This window comes from Rhododendron vialii, chromosome 11a, assembly GCF_030253575.1.
Source record: "Rhododendron vialii isolate Sample 1 chromosome 11a, ASM3025357v1".
Lineage (NCBI taxonomy): Eukaryota > Viridiplantae > Streptophyta > Magnoliopsida > Ericales > Ericaceae > Rhododendron > Rhododendron vialii.
In genome coordinates, this window is record NC_080567.1 from 31213248 (window position 1) to 31234542 (window position 21295).

The 21295-nt window shown below is 37.7% G+C and overlaps 2 protein-coding genes across 4 annotated transcripts; one reads left to right on the forward strand and one right to left on the reverse strand.

Moving 5' to 3' along the window:
• Nucleotides 1-10028: 10028 nt before the first annotated feature.
• LOC131308868 (aminotransferase ALD1, chloroplastic) lies at nucleotides 10029-15858 on the forward strand. The gene is made up of 10 exons (XM_058335908.1): nucleotides 10029-10142; nucleotides 10269-10294; nucleotides 10375-10454; nucleotides 10789-10905; nucleotides 11072-11134; nucleotides 11296-11400; nucleotides 11593-11643; nucleotides 12507-12827; nucleotides 13267-13473; nucleotides 13639-15858. The coding sequence occupies exons 1-10, from the start codon at nucleotides 10081-10083 to the stop codon at nucleotides 13930-13932; spliced, it is 1326 nt and encodes a 441-aa protein (XP_058191891.1). The 5' UTR covers nucleotides 10029-10080; the 3' UTR covers nucleotides 13933-15858.
• On the reverse strand, nucleotides 14111-17006 carry LOC131308866 (F-box/kelch-repeat protein At1g22040-like). Of its 3 annotated transcripts, none has more exons than XM_058335905.1 (2): nucleotides 16897-17006; nucleotides 14111-15974 (listed from the first exon to the last, which is right to left on the reverse strand). In XM_058335905.1, the coding sequence occupies exon 2, from the start codon at nucleotides 15837-15839 to the stop codon at nucleotides 14349-14351; it is 1491 nt and encodes a 496-aa protein (XP_058191888.1). In that variant the 5' UTR covers nucleotides 15840-15974; nucleotides 16897-17006; the 3' UTR covers nucleotides 14111-14348. The 3 variants fall into 3 exon arrangements, with proteins under 3 accessions (XP_058191888.1, XP_058191889.1, XP_058191890.1); XM_058335906.1 differs by having other exon boundaries at nucleotides 14111-16039; nucleotides 16897-16960; XM_058335907.1 differs by having other exon boundaries at nucleotides 16820-16916.
• Between the last annotated feature and the right edge of the window lie 4289 nt (nucleotides 17007-21295).

Sequence of the window (21295 nt, forward strand, 5' to 3'; positions counted from 1 at the left end):
TTACCCACAGAACTCTCCCTCCCTCTCTCTCTCTCTCTCTCTCTCTCTCTCTCTCTCTAAAGTACCCCACTACTAACAGGAGAACACAATCTCTCTTTACATTATTTTGTCGATTTTCGGAATCGAATTCCACCATCTTATCTAAGGCCCCGTTCCGGAAACCTTCTTAAAAAATAAGTACTTATTTTGCCACTTCTTATTCAAAAATAAGAAGGGTCATTCCACAAAACCCAAATAAAAAGTTCCTTTCACATTTTCAAACTCAAAAATCATGTAAATGAAAAAAAAAATCAATTTTTTTTGCACCGTATTAAAGATCTCAATGAGATCTATCAAACAAGATCCATAGTAATAGGAAAATTATTTGCGTAAACACATGATTTTTGAGCTTGAAGTTGCCTTATACAAAAAATAAGACTGTTGCTATGATAATGGGCGCCGGCGGAGGGAAATCGTACCGGCAGCCGCGCAGGGCCGTCTCCGGCCACCGGACGGCTGATCCCAGCCGTCCAAAAATTCTTAAAAAAAAAACCAAGGGGGCTATTGCGGGAATCAACGGCATCCAAAGTGTGTAGGGTGCTTGATTCGAGCACCCTTTTTCCGTGTATATGTGATGATCATATATGATGATCATATATACACGGAAAAGTAGTGCTCGGATCAAGCACCCTACACACTTCGGATGCCGTTGATTCCCGCGATGGCCCCCTTGGTTTTTTTTTTTAGAATTTTTGGACGGCTCGGATCGGCCGTCCAGTGGCCGGAGATGGCCCGGCGCGGCCGCTGATACGATTTCCCTCTCCGGTGCCCATTGGTTCCTATATAAATTCTGAAAAATAAGCACCTCCTTCTTATTTTTTGGGGAACAAGCCTTCTTATTCAACAAAAAATAAGTTCTTATTTGGGCCTAAGCCCTCTCCCTTTACATTATTTTGATGATTTTCGGAATTGAATTCCACCATCTTATGATTCTTATCTAAGCCATCTCTCTCCCTCTACACTATTTTGTCGACTTTTGAAAATATTTTTTATCTGCCGACCAAACACTGGAAAATAAAAGTTTAAAGTTTATTTTCTGAAAAAATATTTTACATTGTAAAACATTTTACATCGAAACAAATAGAGCCTACGTTTGGAACTTGTGGAAAACAAAAGAAGAGAAGGGAAGGAAAATGTATTTTAAAAAAAATTACTGTGCTTTATAGTTGATTTTGTTATTTTCTCTTCTCCTTCTTCACAAACCAAATAATGTAGGATAATTTTTTAATTTTTTTTTTGCACGCTCTATCCCCTTATTTTCCCCACAAATTCTAAACAAATCCTTTTAGGACGGGAACGTTAGGAAAAATAAGCAAGACTCTCCCTTAAAAGAAATAACCAAACAAAGTACGTACACATTAACATATTTTCCTCCATCTTTTTTTTTTTTCTTAATTAGTAGTATTTTTCCTTTTTTCTCTTTCCCCCTCCCCCGTCCCTAAGAACCAAACAAGGCATAAGAGGAAATTGCCAAGATGTTCCTGATAAAAGGGTGTGTTTGAAACATAGAGAATTAAAGAAGGGAAAATAGTTATCCCTTTTGTTTGAAACCTAAAGAAAATGAGAAGAAAGTTAAAAGAAAACAACTACACATATATGAATGCATGTTCTCTACAATTTCTCCACACTTTCTTCTCTTCTTTGCTTTATTACAAGTCCAGACTCCCCAAGCACTAGAGAGAAAACTTTCCCCCATAATTTTTCAAACTTGACTCAAAAGCACGTTCTTATTTGCCACCCGCAATACGATAGAAGTTCCCAAGCACTCCCTAAGAATTAAATAAAGATACAAGAGAAAATTTTTCCCCATAATTTTTCAAACTTGACTCAGAAGCCCGGTGGTATTGCCACCGGTAATACGATAGAAGTTCCCAAGCACTCCCTAAGAATTAAATAAAGATACAAGAGAAAACTTTCCCTCATAATTTTTCAAACTTGACTCAAAAGCCCGTTGGTATTGCCACCTGTAATACGATAGAAGTTCCCAAGCACTCCCTAAGAATTAAATAAAGATACAAGAGAAAACTTTCCCTCATAATTTTTCAAACTTGACTCAAAAGCCCGTTGGTATATATTGCCACCTGTAATACGATAGAAGTTCCCAAGCACTCCCTAAGAATTAAATAAAGATACAAGAGAAAATTTTCCTCCATAATTTTTTAAACTTGACTCAAAAGCCCGTTCGTATTGCCACCCGCAATACGCTAGAAATGCATGTGAATTTCGACTTTATTCAAAGTTGAATTGACTAAGAACGAGCACTCCCCAAATTCTTTTCTTGCATTGCCATATGTAATTAATCTGTATTTGCTGATAACGCATCTGAATTAGGTCTCACGTCGAATCCGTTGAACTTTTCGGGTGCTATTTATTACTAGACTAATTCATATAAATGTGCGAGTGAGTTGACCTAGGCCTATCAATGTATGGGCCGAATCTGACAAATCCAAATCCGATCCGAATCAGAACACATGGAGTTCATATAAATGTGCGAGTGAGTTGACCCCTAGGCCTGTCAATGTATGGGCCGAATCTGACAAATCCAAATCCGAACACATGGAGTTATCGAAGACATAGGATTGTTATTGCGCCAATTAAAATCTTTATTGATTCTGACTCTCGATGCACCACCACATCTCTTGATAATACTACTCAATTAACCCCCACTAGCACTAGCTAGTGTGAAGTGGTTGGGTGCTTGGCGTCATCAAATCTTGGGGAACAAAAATGTCCCAACCTACCACAACTTGTGGCAAAGAGATTCAGCAAGCATTATCTGTTTACAGTCATCATCAGCATTTGCCTGATTTTCTCACTTACACATGCATTAATTGTGAACAAGGGAAGGGTTACAGTAGCAGAATCGTTGAAAGATTTTCAAGAATGGGTTTTGAATCTTTGAGTATTAGGAAAGTATATATTTGGGTTAATCTTTGTTTGTGCGGATTAACTCACGGTCTAAGCTGGGGCTTCATTGTACATTGAGACACGAACACACACAGTTATCAAAATTGGTGGATTCTTACTGGGTATTTGTGAATTTCATTGTTTTGGCATGCAATGCGATTAGTTTCGGTCTGCAGCTCCATGGATTATTTTTGCTACTGAGAGTGCAAAATTAATCCTGTCAATTCAAAATTAGTTGATTCCAGAAAAGAAACTGAAGATTAATTGGAATGGGGCTTAGGCAGCTGAGGCTTCTTGGTTTTGAAGACGCTGCTTCCTTTCTGTGTATGTATTAGATATTAATCGTATAGGGAAAGTCTACAATACACATCTCTTAAAAAGGTGTACTATATGCACATATTTTATGGTTCATTCATAACATTTTAGCGTGTTTTGTAACTTTTGTTCTAGAATTCATAACTTTTCAGCAGTACGATTCATAACATTTTGGTGTATCTTTCGTAACCTTTATAGGATTCGTAACTTTTTAGCAATATGATTCGTAACATTTTCTCTATAATTCATAACATTTTCGGAGGTGCATATGATACACACACAAATAAAGAGTGTATTGTAGTCTTTCCCGTATGTGTATACATACATATATAGTTGGTTGATTTCAGCAAATACAAAGTTGAAGTCCAAAGATGTGGTTCTGCCTGGTATTTCCTGGGTTTGATTTCTCCAATTGACTCTTTCTTTTTCTGTTTTTTTGGTACGTCGGAAATTCCCAATTGACTCTTTCAACATTACAAAGTATAAGTGTCAACCCTAGGGATTTGGTTAAGTGGTTATAAGAAAGCAATCAGTGCTCATTCATGAGGTCATATGTTTCATTCCCACGGAGGTCAAACATTCTAAATCTTGGGGCCACAGGGGGTTATGTTTGATCATTACCTTCAGGGCCTTGGAATTAGTCGAGGTGCGGGGCGCGCAAGCTGACTCGGATATTCAGTTATAAAAAAAAAATAGTTTAAGGCTCTGTTCGTTTTGATGTAAAATATTTTTTTAGAAAATAAACTTCAAACTTTTATTTTTCGGTGTTTAGTTGACACTTGAAAAATATATTCAAAAATTGACAAAATAGTGTAGAGGGGGGGGGGGGGGGGGGGGGGGGGGGGGGGGGGGCTAAATTGTGGAGAGCTCTGAGAAAGTTGAACAATGAGAATTGCAGTAGAAGGCAGAAAGTTCATTTCAAAAAATAACTTACGGAAGATTTAATGGTAAGTCATTTTCATCCAATTAATGAAAAATTACACAACCAAACACAAAAATATTTTACGCCCAAACAATCGGAGCCTAAGTGTCTGTCTGTACGTTAAACATAAATAGGACCAATGTACATTGGTTGATATCGATCAACAAATGGAAAAATAGCCAAAAGATGTTATTTCGTTCGGGACTTTAATTGGTTTGATATGATCGGATTAAGCAAATCTTGCTTTTGATGGGCATTATCAAATTGGCACTGATTAAGAATGATCACTTCCGAAGTTCTTTCCAATTTTGTTTTTTCACAATTCAGGTGTTCGGGCTAATTTAGGCACACCTCGACTAATTCAATCAATTCTGAGTTGTTTCCGGAAATCTGTTGAATATGTTGTTGTTTGGTGATTAGTTTCCATTTCAATAATGCTTTCAATTCAACATCGGTGGATTTCAAAAAGGAGAAGTTATGATTTAGGCCCGCTTGGATGCGGGTAAAACATCAGGGGTAAAAAATATGATGGGAGATAAGATAGCAGGGGGTATTAATTTTGATGGGTTAGCCCACATCGATTTGATGTTTATGGAGGGGGGATACAATATTATGTGGTTTGGATGAGATATTAAAAAGGTGGATAAAATTTGACTTTGTTTGGATGGTTTATAGAATGGGAGGATAAGAAGGAGTGGATGATGGAAAAAGCTATCAAATGACTATTTTGCCCATGTGCAGTGTTAAATTTGATTATGTATTAAAGTAAGTATATAAATGTCTATTCTAAAAAATTTATATCAAAAAATATTTTTTTAACTATATTTTTTAATATATATATAAATGGTGTAAAAAAATAAGGGTTCCAATTTTCAATCCGTTTGAATTGGTGCGAAAATCTTATTTTTCTAATCATTTTATCTTAAATGGTCATAATGGATTTTTGGCTCTAAGGCCTTTCAATGAGCACCCTAAGAAAGTTCTGAAACTAAATAAGAAGTTTTCGGATGCTCGTTACCAGAGAATGTTACTAGTACGTAAGATTTTGTTGTATGTTACACATATTTTTTATTATTATTGTAGTTACAAAAAGGGTGTATGTATGCATATTTTTTGCCTAGTACGAATGTTTTTGGTGTATTTATGGTACGCACATTGTTTGGTTCATTTGTCACGCATTTTTATGTTATAAAGTACGCATTTTTTAGGTTGGTTACGCTTTTCTTTGTTATCAACGGCCATGCATTTTTTTTGGTGGGAGGTGTATATATTATATATACCATAGTCTTCTCTTTTTAAAAAAAAAGTTGGAAACTCAGGAATGGGACGACCAGGCTTCTCGATTTGAAGACTTCACCGACTCCTTTATGCGGGTATTTTTTCATACAAGTTGTGGATTTAATGTACTCTATACGAAGAGAGAGTCAGTGTTTGTTCTATCAGCATCCGCTCGAACGCTGAACCTCTCAACACTTAGACGTAAGCGCGATCAACCGACTCCTTTTATTTGCTTATGAAAGCATATGACTGACGTACTACGCATATATATACAGTACGTACATAGCCATGTACGCACGTAACATGCGTCCATTTGAACATTTGTTGGTTTTCAACCATATTATTAAATTAAAAAGTTACGGTCCAAGGATTTTGGTCTGCCAGCTGGTAGCTTTCTTGGTACTATTTATGTCTTCATCGACTCTTTTACAAGACCATTGAACATTGGTTGATTTCAACAAATTGATCAAATCTTTGTTCAGAGAGATGTACGTACGTGTTATTCTGCATGGGACTTTGGTTTGATTCTTTCATTTCATTGACTCTTTACATACACATAATACACGTTCAGACCCTTTAGCTAATTCCTAGCTAGTGCTGGGATTCTTCAAAAAAGTTGGTTCTTTAATTTATTGTTGAAAAACAGCTTGGGTCCAGTCGGTTGAGAGAAAGGACTTTTATTTTTTTTGTCTCTTGCATTGAAGACGGATGCGTAACTAACGCAAAAAAATGCGTAGTTATTTTGGGGTGTACCGTACATGTATTCATATTCGTAACTTCAAAAAACAAAAAAACGAACCTGATATCGAAAAATTTGTTTAAAAAAAATACGTAACTAATGAAGCAAAAATTATGTCAATCATACACTAAAAATACTCGTAAATGTCACAAAAAATATGCGTACCATATTTCAAAAAATATGCGTGCCATGTAACAAACTTATACAACTGAGAGTATCCACATTATAATAAGCAAATGAGCGTGGATAAACAAATTTAACAACAATGCTCAAAAAACACCCCACATTGTAATAAGCAAAATTACAAGTATTTTAGCAAATAACCAAATTCCACCCATTCTATAACCAAACTTAACAACTTTTACCAATAACCAAAAACTCAATAACCAAACTCAATAATCAAACTCAAAACTCAAAAACTCAAAAAACACCCCACATTAGAATCATCTCATCGAGATGAATAATTTGGTGTGGTCGGGTACGTGATTGGAACTCGTTTGCGATTGGATAAATGTACATTGTGTATTGTGGGATTTTTTTTGATTAGGAATGCAAAAATAACCAATGTGGAGGTAGATGTTGTTAAGTTTGATTATAAACTAAATGAATAATCAAATGCTGACGTGACACATTTTGGGTTATTGATTTTTGATTATTACCATTGCAGATGCTCTAAGAGATTAGAGCAATGCGTACCATATTCCTAACTTATTCGTGCCATGTAGTAGAAATGAAAGATTTTACTCAAATGAATCCATCGTGCCAATACACTAAGAGATTACAGCTATTTATACAACTCAGACTCTCATTAGCCACTAACTAATCACAGCAACAACCACTAATTAAGCAACAACCACTTAGTGTAACAAACTAATTTTTCTCTAACTAATTCTCTTAACTGAATTAGTGGAGTGGAGTGGACAAAAATGCTAGAGGCACATCGGGTGGGGCACACCTCAGCCACACCCTTCTCACATACAAGTGAAGCCCACTGAAACAGGCCCCACTTGTATGTGAGAGGAGTGTGGCTGAGGTGTGCCACACTTGATGTGTCCCTAGCACTACTCGAGTAGAGAGGTGAGCTGTGTCTTCTGACTCATCTGCTGACTCAGCTTCAGTGTGAGCTGTTGAGCTGGAACTGTGTTTGGTTAACACTTCCAAGACACACCCATTTTGTAACCAACTAAAAATAAGCATGTGTAACATACATCAAAATTACTCATAACATACACACACAAAAAACATATAACATTGTGTCGTACAGGTGTATCGTAGCTTTTTTTTGGGGGAGTTAATAACCGAATGTCTAAGCCAGTTTGCGCGCACCTCAACTAATTATAAGGCCCTGAATTTTAACGACGAGACAAATCTTTCAATGTCCCACCATTTGGTATGTCTGTCCTCCTCCGCGTAAGTCAAACATATAGCCTAACTCGTAGAGTACAAACACTTTTTTATTTTCTTTTCTCATATCCACTTTGATTAAAATCCCTGGTGTTTAGGTGTTTCCATATCTTTGTCAGATGCATGTGTTTAATAATAAGTATGAAGTCATGACATTTCCAAGAATTAAATGCTTTTTGCTCCCTTTTCCAATTTTTATGGATGGTCAATTTCCTTCTTGTTTCTTCTTTTGTTTTCCTCCCTATCATCAATGGAGAGCACATTGTTTTATAGCTATAGTTGTCAAACTCGTTTAAATATTTTTTGTCTTTTTGTCACGAGTCTCACGACCCCATCGGTCAAAATGGAATTTTATTGGTACGCACTACACAGTTGCTTACAATTACACGAATCCTAAACCATTCTATTCTATTCTATCATCGTCTACTTATTATCCCATAAAGTTAGTCTCCGTCGGAATTATGTGTAATTTTTTAGCTTAAAATAATGCACTTATAATGAAATATTTTTTTTTATTCAATATGGATATTGTTTGATAGATTTCGATGAGATCTTTTAAACGATGAAAAAAAAAAAAACAAAAACTATTTTAGTAAATGCATTATTTGTAAGTTTAAAAATTGCACATATTTTTCTAGGGAACTAAGAGGGAGACAATATTTTTTTACCAAATGGATTCGGTTTCATTGCATTTGGCTCCTTCTGCTACCAATAAGTTAGGAAAAAGATAGGAAAAACACATAGTCCAATGCATCTTCATATACTTTTCAATATATTTTCACCACACTTTTATATATTCTTCACATATTTTAATACATTTTTTAAATCTTAATGGTAGCCCACTGAACCATTTTTAGCATTTTCCTAAGTACTCTTTGTGTCTGGGCAGACTTTGTGCATTGGTCAAGTTGAATTAATTGCTACCTAAGAACTTCATTAAAACTCTTGTTTGTTTTAGAAGAGAGATCAGGGGAGTATCTAGATGAATTTTATTGCGACTTATTGTACCAGGCAAAGAAAATCCCATTGCATTTTCCAACGATTTTTTGAGGAGCCAATCCCACCGTCCACTACCATTATGAATTTTCCATGAAAGAAAAGTTATTCACGGCTCCGCATCCGTTTCGGCAATTAATGGTCCGGATTTAAAAAAAACTATTCGTAGAATAGTATATAGTTTTTTTAAAAATCCGGACTGTCCAAAACACTTTTGGGCGCGCGATTTAGTGCCATAAACTTCATTTACTGGTTGCTCCGCAAAGTAGTTTTTCTCATTTACCACACGTTCCTTCTTGTTTTTCGCTTTTGGTATCTCTAGCAGATCAGAAAGGGTTGGTGAGTTTCGCATTTTCTTGGAAAATCCTTGTTCCATTACAATAGTACTATTACATTGAGCACAATTCACACAGGAATAGAAGATGAAGCTTACGATCTTAATTAACAACATACATCATCTTGGACATGAATTCTCACCTGCAGGCACATGGAAGTTTAACAGAAAGGGACATGAAAAAGTTTGACAAGTTTCACAAACTACGGAAGCATCTGTTAGGCCTGCTGATTATCGATCGAACAGTCACGATGACATTTTCTTCTTGATTCGTGTTGTGTTTAGTTTGTGTGTGCGCACAAATGTCCAGATTTGTGAGTGCGCACAAATCTGGACATTTTCTTCTTAACCGTCCGATACACGTGGACGTTTAATGAGTACGTACTGGCCTCAGTCACTCGTGCATTGGACGGTTCCGAACACATCTGTGTGCACAGATCTATACACTTTCTCTGCATGTAGCATTGCTCAATCGTAGTTGCATACGCTTGAGTAACCGATCGAGGCTAGTTATGTGTCCTATAGCGGTAAGAGTTGTGTCTGGTCTATTCTCTGATCAAGGATTACGTACTATCGTGAATTGTTACTTTCAATATTTTTTAAGCACACTATGGATATCGCAATGATCAGTCGCTAGTCATGGAAAAAGGTAGTAGTAGTAGTATCAAGGAAACCTCATTTAACTTTCCATGCATTGCAGAAGTAAATATACCTTGGGGGAAAATTAGGAAAAGCAAAGAAATTAGGTAGATTTGTGGAAAATTAGGATGAAAACACCACAACCCAACCCCCCCCCCCCCCCCCCCCCCCCAGACATTCATGGGTGGTCAGTGGTGTGTGAACCGACAGATTTCACATGTGTTTGCATCTGAGGACCTGATCATACTTCCGACTCACTTTTGACATTTTGGTCAGGTCCAGGCTGAGGGTGCCCGCTCGTTCAGATACTTGAATATTCCGCGCTTTTTCTAGTTGTTCAGTTCAATGACCAACCCACCCCCACACCCACTGTTTTTTTTTTCTAACACTTTGACATGAGCCTATATAATGGTCGACTTAGGGGGTATTGTTGTTACTACTTGTCTAGCAAAAGCCGAAAAAAGAAGAAACCTTTGGTGGAGTACTGTCATTTGAGCAGGAAGTAAGATGTTTAAGGTTTCATGTCACAGTCTCATGCCTTGTCCGAATCTCTTGCAGCCCAGGGCTAGGTAAATAATCCAATTCAACGACCTTAACCGGGTCTGTTATGCTCTCGCGTGAAATCCCAACTCACCGCGGATTACACTTGCATTGGACTTACGTTGTTCTTTGTTTGTTTGGTAATTGTTGTGCAGTTTGCTGGTCCAAAAGGAAGGGATTGGTACGTGAACACTTTTCAATTATCAGAGGCTAGTTTTTGCTTCTTGTGTTACGAATGAAATATTCGATTTTTGCTAATAGGTAAAATGCACGGTCGCTGTACAAAGGTAGCCCGCAATCCAAACATGGAAAGGTTGCGAAATAACTACTTGTTTCCTGAGGTTGGTGGCCTCCTAACATCTTGTTATGCTTGTTGATTGACATTCTTCTTTCACCATTTTTTTGGTTTCCCCCGCCCCCCCCTCGCCAACACGAATATACTGTTTCGTTTTACATTTTTCTCCTTCCTCCATCTTCATCGTTGCTGGTTTAATTTGATAGTCGAAAACTGAAAACTACGAATCTTTTACAAAAAAGTTATCACCTTTGCTGGTATAAATGGTTTGGTAAGTCTTAGCATTCTACAGGTTAAGTATATATCTTGTTTGTCGAGGCAGAGTTGAAAATGGATTCACTCAATTTCTTACTGTACTGATGGAACTCGTTGCGATACAGATATCATCGCGTGAAATGGAACACATCAAGAAGTACCCAAACGCAGAAGTGATAAGCCTCGGAATAGGCGATACCACCGAGCCAATACCAGATATTATTGCTTCAGCCATGTCTGATGTAAGTATCACTTATGGGTTTCAGTTTGATCGTACATGTTGCAATCTCCAGTTTGTTTTTTCAAGAGATGGAGAAATAGGACCTGTAACTCTATACCCATTTTGGCTCAAAACGGAAGAGGATTATGTGAAGTTTGATTTTGGACAACTGATGTGTTATATTGCAGTATGCGCGTTCCCTTTCGACACCGGAAGGTTATAGAGGGTATGGAGCTGAGCAAGGAAACCAGGTAATGTTATGTGGTGCTTCTTTGCTTATAGTTCTTTTCTAATTTGTTTGCACAAGCTATAATTAGATTTGTGATTTCCTCAACTTGGTTGGGGTAAAAGGTATTTGAAGGAGTTGATATATGGTAAATTCAGGTTATGGTTAACTTCTGTTTGTTTCCAGGCATTAAGGCAAGCGATTGCGCAAGCATTCTATGGAGATCTAGCAGTGAAAGGTACAGAGGTTTTTGTATCAGATGGTTCACAATGTGATATCTCTCGCATTCAGGTAATCGGGCTGAAGTCATACCAAGTTTGCTCTCTCTCTCTCTCTCTCTCTCTCTCTCTCTCTCTCTCTCTCTCTCTCTCTCTCTCTCCCCCCCCCCCCCCCCCCCCCAATACAACTGGGTGTAATTGATCTTGATGAAGTTCGGCGTATGACAGAAGTTATGCTCATGGTTTCTGTATTTCTGTTTTACAGTTGCTTCTGGGTTCCGAAATGACAATTGCTGTACAAGATCCTTCATTTCCGGTATCGTGATCATTTTCATTTTCTCCTTCTAAACTTCCTTCATTTACATGTTTCTATTTGTGATAATACAACCATTCTCTTAATTAGAACTGCGCAATTGATGAAACTTTTGATTATGTAAACATCCTTACCAATTGAATGTTCAAGAACTAGCAATTATTTCTCTTTGGTTTTCCCATGTCAAGTTTCCAAATTTTTGTGCAAAAAAAAGAGGAAAAGAAAGCACTTCCACGGTATAAACGGTAATAATTGAATTATCCTCATGGCCAAGGGCAACGGGTCTTGTAAGGTCCCTTGTAGTGACCCTGTGGTGAGCATCCGGCCATCCGTTTTTGCAATCGATGGTTCAGATATATTTGTTACCTCTTACCGCTAAGAGTAAACTTTGATCGGTAACCTAAACCATCGATTGTGGAAACGGATGGTCGGATGCCTCACCCCAGAGTCACTACAGGATCCCCGGTTCCCTGCAAATGAGTTGAGCTGCTCACGAGAAGCTCTTGACTCGGCTCGTTAAGGCTCGGTTCGGCTTGATTCGTTAAGTAATCAAGCCGACCTTGAGTTTTCAACTTGTTTACTAATTGAGCCAAGCTCAACATTCAAAAGCTTGGCTTGTTTAAAGAGGCTCGTTAAGTAAATTAGCCCGGCTCGGCTCGTTAAGGGCTCGACTCATTTTCAAACGAGTTGAGCTCGAGCTCGAATTTTACGCTCGTTTAGTAAACGAGTCGAGCTCGAACACTATAAAGCCCGGCTCGTTTGCACCCTAGGCCACCAGCATACATTAAAGTCGTGGCTTTTCTGTTATTTATTTGTAACTAACGCAAACCACTGCTGGATTCATGACAAAGATTTCTTTGAAACAGGCCTACATAGATTCAAGCGTCATTATAGGCCAGGCTGGTGATTTCCACCCTAAAACAGGGAAGTACCGGAGCATCGAGTACATGAAATGTGGGCCTCAGAATCATTTCTTTCCCGATTTGTGGAACACTCCGAGAACAGACATCATCTTCTTCTGCTCTCCGAACAATCCAACGGGCCACGCAGCATCGAGGGAGCAGTTGGAGCTTCTCGTAGAATTCGCCAGGGAAAACGGATCTATCATCGTGTATGACACTGCCTACGCTGCTTACATCACGGACGGAAGCCCGCGATCAATATATGAAATTCCCGGAGCCAGAGAGGTATGCACTTCCTTGGATCATACTTGCCCCATTTTATTCGATATTCATGTTTATGTTATTTACGTTATTCTGTGTATAATCAAATATCATTGCCCTTACACCCATTTTACTTATATGGTCTTGAAGAACCAATTGGGAGATAATTTCCTTATTCAAGGGTTGGTATATCATCTGTCATAACTACCAACCTTCCTTGTGTTAACCCCGACCGAAGATGGTACAACTTCTCACGAAAAGTAACAAATTCACCAAAACGGTATCCAAAACCTCGAGCATTCCTCGCAGTCCTATCTATCACCCTTTCTATGGATCATTTTCAGTATCTAAGACAGGCATTTATGCTTGGTCCGGGTTCGTGGGTCAGAATTCATCAGTTTGCTACAAAACCAACGAAACATTCTGAATATTGTTGTCTAACTTAGCTTCGACTACTTTATAGGTTGCGATAGAAGTTTCATCGTTCTCCAAAAGTGCTGGATTCACAGGTGTTCGTCTCGGCTGGACTGTGGTACCAGACGAGCTCTTATATTCCAATGGTTTTCCAGTTGTGAATGACTTCAATCGCATTATATGCACCTGCTTTAATGGCGCTTCCAACATAGCTCAGGCTGGTGGTTTAGCATGTCTTTCCCCAGAAGGTGTCAGTGTAAGTTTCCTATATCTGGGATCATGTTATAAGCAACCTCCAGAAAGAACAAGTAACGATAAGCCACACTCGACTTTTTTTATTTGATATCATCTGCCAAAATGCCTTTTTAATGCTAACAACAAATTTCTAACGATTCTGAACTATCTGTCATCCCCGTTCCAGGCGAGGCGCTCTGTGGTAGACTACTACAAGGAGAATGCTCAAATACTGCTCGACACTTTTTCTTATCTGGGATTGAAGGCATATGGGGGTGTAAATGCGCCGTATGTTTGGGTTCATTTTCCAGGTTTGAGATCTTGGGATGTGTTCAGTGAGATTCTTGGAAAGACGCACATAATTACAGTTCCGGGGAGTGGGTTTGGTCCAGGAGGTGAAGAGTTCATAAGGGTTACAGCTTTTGGACACAGAGAAACCATCCTGGAAGCCTCAACAAGGCTAAAGAGCCTTTTTCTTTAGACAAATGATTCATATGTTTTCTAATAACATCTCACATCTGTACTAATTACTAAATAAAGCAACTCAGGTTTGTAATTGAGCTCAGGTTTGTAATTGAGCTCAGGTTTTTGATGATTTCATATGTCCAATATTATTATGCTACATGTTAACAAAATTTGCCGAACAATTCACAATATCATTTGAGTCCACACAATCCCATATAAGTATAATGTATCTAAAATGCAGCCAATCTCTCAAGCAGTACTGTGTACATAAGCAGAAAATGGATTTTTTTACAAGAACATAAAATTAGGGATATAAATACCTCCGGAGACAATAAGGTGATAAACTTGATGGCCTCCAAATAAACTGGTGTATGAAATGCGGAGTTCGGAAAAGAAAAAAAAAGGAGCAGAGCCTTCACGTATATTGTACATCTACAACTCAAGGATTTGACAGTTGAGCAGTTCTTCGGAACCAGCATTCTTAGTGGCAATGACTTTCCAAATGTTTGTTTCAGTTTGTTCTTCCAAATGGGAATCATCCAAAGGAATTGTTGAAGTTGAAGCAACCGAACTCGAACGATTTTGCCTTTCAGTCTGCATAACCGCAATATTATGGGAATCATCCAAAGGAATTGTTGAAGTTGAAGCAACCGAACTCGAAAGATTTTGTCTTTCAGTCTGCATAACCGCAATATTATGATTCACATCTTTCGTGATAACGTGAAGCTTACCAAGAAAACCAGCAAGTAAATAAGGAGACTCAGAATCAAAGTCACGGACGGGAACGTCTCCGGAAACAACTTTCCAAGCATCATTTTCATGGTCATATGATTTGATCTTAGAACTATTCAAAGAACTCGAAGGATCCAAGGCGTACAATTCGCCATCGACAGTGGCACTCAATTTGGTTCCTGCCTGCCTAGCAGGCCACCCCTCCCCCATTCCAATCGGCATATCAACCCATGAATTTGTATCCGGATCATAAACCTCTCCTCCAACATCAACAAAAAATGGCCAACAATACAAACTCTGCGCGACATATAATTTCCCCTTGTAGGATGTCATTCCAGTTGCAATGGGCTTAAGCAAATCAGCCAGAAAAGCAGTTGGAAGCAACTGAGAAAATGGCATGCTTGGGATTTGGGACCAGAGGCCAGTACAAGGATCAAACACTTCAGCAGTCCGAAGAGGTGTCAGACCTCCACGACCCCTGGTGACCCCTCCAACGACATAAAGCTTGTTGTTTAAGACACCTGTCTTACAGTATGCCCTACCAATGGACATAGGACTCACTTCAATCCACCTGTTAAGAATTGGGTGATAACGCCAGACGCAACTCATGGCTGTTGCCCTAGAAAATCCCCCTAGCACATATATGCAGCCGTCAATGACACCAGCAGCACAACCACAAAAAGGCATTCGGTCCAAAGCGTCCTTCCTCCCAAGCCATCCCTTTATGACATCTGCAATCCTGATGCTTGATCCCATCATATTCCACATCCGAAGACCAGATAGGCTCCTTTTAGAGCCGTCTTCTCCAGCAAAATTGGGCATTGGTGGAAGCCTTTGCCATTTTCCAGACAAGGGGTCCAAAGCATACCACATAAGCTTGTCATCTTCAACCTTGGTCAAAATATAGAGCCACTCTTCTGTTGTCCCGAGCTCTTTTCTGACTTCATAGAGTTCAGTACTCAAAATGGCAGATTTCCAGCTCTGCGAGACCAATTTTGCACTCAAGTAGCAACTTCTAGGAACTCTGGCAAGAATCTGGATTGATATCTCATCCGGAAGGCTGGGAAATAGTCGTTGATTAGCCTCGTAAAAGCTCGAAGATGTCCTTTGCCTTTTCCTGGTCTCACCACTTGGAACCTCATAGAACCCACTACTTCTGCCCCTACGACTACAACTCAATACAGCTCCCATCAGAAACTTTCTTGCCCCTTCAAATCCAGATTAAAAGAACAGGCCTCTTAGCTTTGAAAGTCGATTTTTCTTGCCTAGGAATAGGTTTTTTCCTCATAAGACGTATCATTGAAAATGATATCACCTCTGGAAAAGCTGAGCTCGCAACAGTGAGGAAAGGAGTGTTAGCATGGAAGATCCTGGTATCAATCGCATTGAAACTGAAAGGGAAATACCATAATAATAAAAATTGCAATTATACCACGAAACAGAGATATTCCTACATTTGTAGCATCCCAAAAAGGGATACCTCAGGCATAAACTAACAAAACTAAAATTTTGATGCTTTTAATTAAAACCAAACAGCAATTAGCATTCTCATATCTCAATCACGGAATTGCTTCCAGAGCCTATTGAATAGTTTCTATAGATTCTGTCATTTCACCAATTCGTACTAAATACCGAGCTAATGAATTGGATAGACGAATACATAGAGTTAAACATAGTAATTAGTAAGATAAGAAACTGAAAGATTTCACTGAAATCATTTATTTGGAAATTTCCCGAAAAGCTCATCAAAGTTCTTCTCTCCATCAGAACAATAGGGCAAAGTGCTTTTGATTATTCTCTCTCCACATAATAGAAATAATAACCATTGCTTAGCAACTAAATAACAGTAAATTCATAAGTACGATAGTCAAACAACAAGAGTTCAGATGGCAGAGAAAACAGAAGGACAAAAAAAATCCTAATCAACAAAAAATTCCCCAAACTCATCAATCACAGGAGACGTATAAACGTCAGAAAGAAGCAAAGCAAGGCGAATACCGTTAATATGAACACAAAGCGTCAAACGAAAACACAATTAGGTTAATAAATTCAGATCAAAGTGACGATCAAAAACATAAAATTACAAATCAAATTCATGCAAATTCAGACATGCCTATACACATACACATACACATACAAATAAAAATTGATGTTTGAGCATCTCAATTAACCTTGATAACAAAAAGCTGAAGGATGGATCGATGGCCAGAGAGAGAGAGAGAGAGAGAGAGAGAGAGAGAGGGGAGACCTGTTCTCGTTGACGCAACCCCAGCAGAGCTTTGTCCGAATAGGTTTACGATTTTGGTGTAATTCTTATTTAAGTATTTTGATCGAATACTATTTCTATTTTTGGGCTGACAAAGACAAAATAATCCTAGATTTTACTTTTACCAATTCTAACCCGACAAAGATAAATGTTCCTAGATTTTACTGTCAAATTCTAACCTTCCTATATTTAAATATAACAGTTTTACCTCGTAAAAGCTTCAAAGATGATTACGATCCCAATTTAGATATGGCAATTCAACCCGCCTCGATGCTTCGATTAGGTGGGTTTTTGTTAAATTCTCCGGGCATTGGGTCCGGGGAAAATTGAATAAATCCAGTCGGGTTCAAGTAGGCATTACCTCGTCCCGGTACCAGTCCTGAAATTATTTTATACATGAAAATTTGTTTTTATTCTTGTGTTTTTATCTTTACAACTTAAATACCACATGAAATTTTAACTATTTCTTCCATTTTGCTTTAAGATAGTAATAATTATTTTCGTGAACTTTTATTATTTGTGCTCACTTGTTTTGGAGTCTAGAACATATATTCTCAATAAATAAATAAATAAAGAGCGGGGCGGGGCGGGTAAACCTGATGGGGGGTGCCGGGCAGAGGTACCCATACATTATCCGGTCGGGTTTCGAAGCGGAGTCAGAGAATAGCAAACCCCGGCCCGTCCCGTTACCATTCCTAAGATTCACGTAAAAGACTCCATAAAAATTCTATAGATTGACTGACAAACCTGTAAGCAAGAACTAAAACATTGGAGTGGCACCAACAAACCCCTCTCCAATACCTAAGCCACCTAGATTTGTAAGTATATAGTGTGAATAAGTGCTTAAGGAATCGATTAGCAACAGTTGCATAAACTAAATTGAAAACTGTTTGAGAAGTAGAATCGCTTTAGGATTAGATCCCGTGGACTTAATAGTGCAGATTATGTTGGCATCTAAGGCGTTCAATGACCGTAGTCATCCCACTCTCTCTACGGGCAATAGTTCTTGTAAATTAGGACCTTTAGACTTACATTAGAAGAGGTCTGTTGTTGCGTAAGAATGCCTTACATGCCTAAAAATACCTTTGGATGGAGAGCTAGTCAGTCACCACTTAACTCTTCCCGAGTGGAGTAGGGTAGGTCTGATTTGTCGTCGGTACTTGTGAATCCATTTTTTTGTTGTTTTGATCTTGGACTCTATATAGAATTCGTAGCTATTTGGGATTGGGAAAAATAAATAAAATACTTCGAATCCTATAGCTATTTGGGGAAAAAATTCAGAACAATCTCAAATTTATTATGGGTGGCCTAATAAAACATTGGACTACAGAAGGCCCAACAATTAATTGAAAGCCCAAAGACTTTGGGCTTCGAATTAACCAATAGAAAAAGGGCTCAAGTCCGGGAAAGGTGGTACTACTAAACTTGCCGAAACCAAACTCTCAACCCAGCGAAAACTACATAAATCCGGCCCCGTTTTGTTAAGAGAAATAAGTATTTTTTTTGTTGAATTAAATGTAATATATTGTGAAAGAATAATTTGTCTCGAAAAATGAAAAATAAGTATTTAAAAAATAAGAACTATAACGGAATGGAGCCTCCGTCGCTGGAAATTAATTTGAAATACTCTAATTACACTTGTGGTGGAAGACAAGAAGGAAAACAGAGCTTTCCCATTGAAGCTCTGGATATGCACACAAAGTAAGGAACTTTCAAGGATTTAAATAGTGGCCGCAACATACGTGTATTTGGTCGGCACGTATTAGTTTTTCGACCCTCCGTTACCATCACACTTTGACGTATAAGTGCTACTAAAAAATTGCACTTTTGTCGCCTTGGTGAACCGTACGTATGTCTACGGTCTACCTCTCTTATACAAAGAAATATACTTAGAATATGTTGTATGGAATCTGGAAATTAGTGTGCTAGGCAGAAAATGGGACTATAACCAAGTTGAGACCTTTGAGTTGCTTGCAACTAGTAAATACACAAAAGTGTCAGAATGAATTCAAAAATTTCACATTATGTGTAATAACCCGAATCTTGGGCCAATATTTTTTCTGAATAAAATTAAATATTTTATTGAAGTGTTTTTGTAGATATAATTGATTGTGTTACTGTAATAGATAAATCTAAACTTAGACTTTCTAGGAAACCCTAGCCCTACTTCATAATCCTAAAAATCTAGGATAAGATTAGATTGGATTTTATTAGATATGATTAGGATAAAATTAGATTGGATTTTATAGATATGATTAGGATAAGATTGGATTGGATTCTATTAGATATTATATAGATTTTGCTAGATATTGTTAAATTTTATAGGATTATATAATATATAATTAGGATATTGTAGATATGATCTAGATCCTTCCTTCATTAGTATAAATAGGCCCTCTCCCCTCCACACACCACCAAGAGAGAAAAGAAAGAGAGAATAGAAGGGGAGAAAGAGGAGAGGGAAAAAGCTTGAAAAATTATTAGTGATGTTTTGAACGGTGGATATTAGTAAGATAGTGATGTATTTAGTCCAAATGTGGAAAAATAGTTTAAGGAGTTGATTCGTAGACAAAATGGCCGGTCATATTTGAGGTAATCCGGGAAGTATACGATATACTTTCCACTTCCGGAATCCTTTCTTCACTCTCATTTTTGTACTTCTTTTGATTATCTCGTGATATTTGTTCAATCTTGTGGATATCATTGGAAAGTGGAATAATTGGTATCAAATATGATGTTGTTGGCTGAGTACTATAGAACTGTTTAGTACAGGGATCGAGTGAACTCATGCACCAATAACCTATCCAATATCCAAGATGGGTCGAGGATGACTCGGTGAGGAAGGTATTGGAGGAGGGTCACTGGTCATGTACTGAGGAGGACATGGTATGAAGTCTCTTGTGATTGTTGCTTCGACTTGGTAGTCAATTATCGTTTATTGATTCCACTTGAACATGAGCTTTGTTATTCTGTTATATCGTATACTTCCCGGATAATTTCTTTTTCAGGTATGGAGTTGGATTAGTGAAAATTGAATTGAAGCATATAAGGATTAATTTGGAGAGGTCTTGGAAAAGTTGATAATTTTAGAGCATCTAGAAGATTATTTAGAAGGCGGGTTAAGTTTATTTTGGTGATGTAATTTATTTATGGAGAAAATAGGGGCTTAGAAGTGTTTGAAATGTGGTGTATTTTGGAGTTTATTTTTAGAAATTAGCGGGGCGTTACATTATGGAGGTTATAAAACAACCATTACAGAGAACCACTTCTTGTGAAGTTGGTTGCTTGTCTCCCTCCCCTAGTGGTGACCAGGTTCGAGTCCCACAGGGGCGGAGCTTTGAGGGCCAGAGCTATGGATAGCCTCTGGACCCCTGTGCTCACTACAAGAAAAAGTATGTTCAGTGACAAAAAAGTGGCGACAAAATTATTTCGTCACCAATTATAACTATTTAGCGACGAAAAAGATATTTTCGTCGCCAAAAGAGTAAAAAAGGAGACAAAATTATTTTTTGTTGCCAAAGATAACTATTCGGTGACGAAAAAAATATTTCGTCGCCAAATGGACCAATTTGGTGACAAAAAATATTTTCGTCTTCTTTTTTATGTTTTCAGCGATGAAAAATTTATTTCATTGCCAAATGAATACCTTTGGTGACGAAATTTATGAATTACGCTTTGTCACCAATATATTTCAGGCATAACTCTTTGCTCAGAACTGCGATTGAGATAATTTAAATTGGGTTTGAACAATAACATAAAGAGTTATGACTTTCATGTTTATCAAAATTTCTAATTTTAATGTTTAATAGTTCAAAATGCCGTTCAAAATATATTTTAATGTTAAATGTATGTGTTATATGTTTGATATTTCAAACATATGTTGAAAAGTGTGTGTGGTGTAATTGATTAAAGCTTGCGCGCAAAATTTAGTAGACTCGGGTTTGAAACCTAGTTGGAGCAAGAAAGTTGATTTTTTTCACATATGAGAATGTCTTTTGCAACGAAAAATTTCGTCACCTATTTATTATATTGGCAACGAAAAATTTCGCAACCAATGATAGTGCCGGCTCATAAGTTTTGGAGGCCGAAAGCGAATCTCTTGAATGAGGTCTCCTTATATTTTTTATACAAAAGTGGTCTACATAGAGTCTCATAAAAAAAACCATTACAAAATAGAAGCATATATATAATCATCCCCCCAAAAAATGCAACTATTACTACAATACCTCAAAATCCATCATTTGAAAATTAGTTTTCTCACACTTTTTGGTGCAAATGTACTAATTAAGTCTTTATAGTCAAGCTGATTTACCAACTCCTTCTCGATAGACAATATAGCCAAACCATTTAATCTTTCTTGAGACATGGTTGACCGAAGATA

Bases quoted from the DNA above. Each gene is read 5' to 3' on its own strand.
- LOC131308868 (XM_058335908.1), top strand. From the start codon at position 10,081: ATGTTTAAGGTTTCATGTCACAGTCTCATGCCTTGTCCGAATCTCTTG. The intron at 10,295-10,374 runs GTACGTGAACAC...TTTTGCTAATAG, and splicing joins GGTCCAAAAGGAAGGGATTG to GTAAAATGCACGGTCGCTGT. The intron at 11,401-11,592 runs GTAATCGGGCTG...TCTGTTTTACAG, and splicing joins GTGATATCTCTCGCATTCAG to TTGCTTCTGGGTTCCGAAAT.
- LOC131308866 (XM_058335905.1), bottom strand. From the start codon at position 15,839: ATGGGAGCTGTATTGAGTTGTAGTCGTAGGGGCAGAAGTAGTGGGTTC.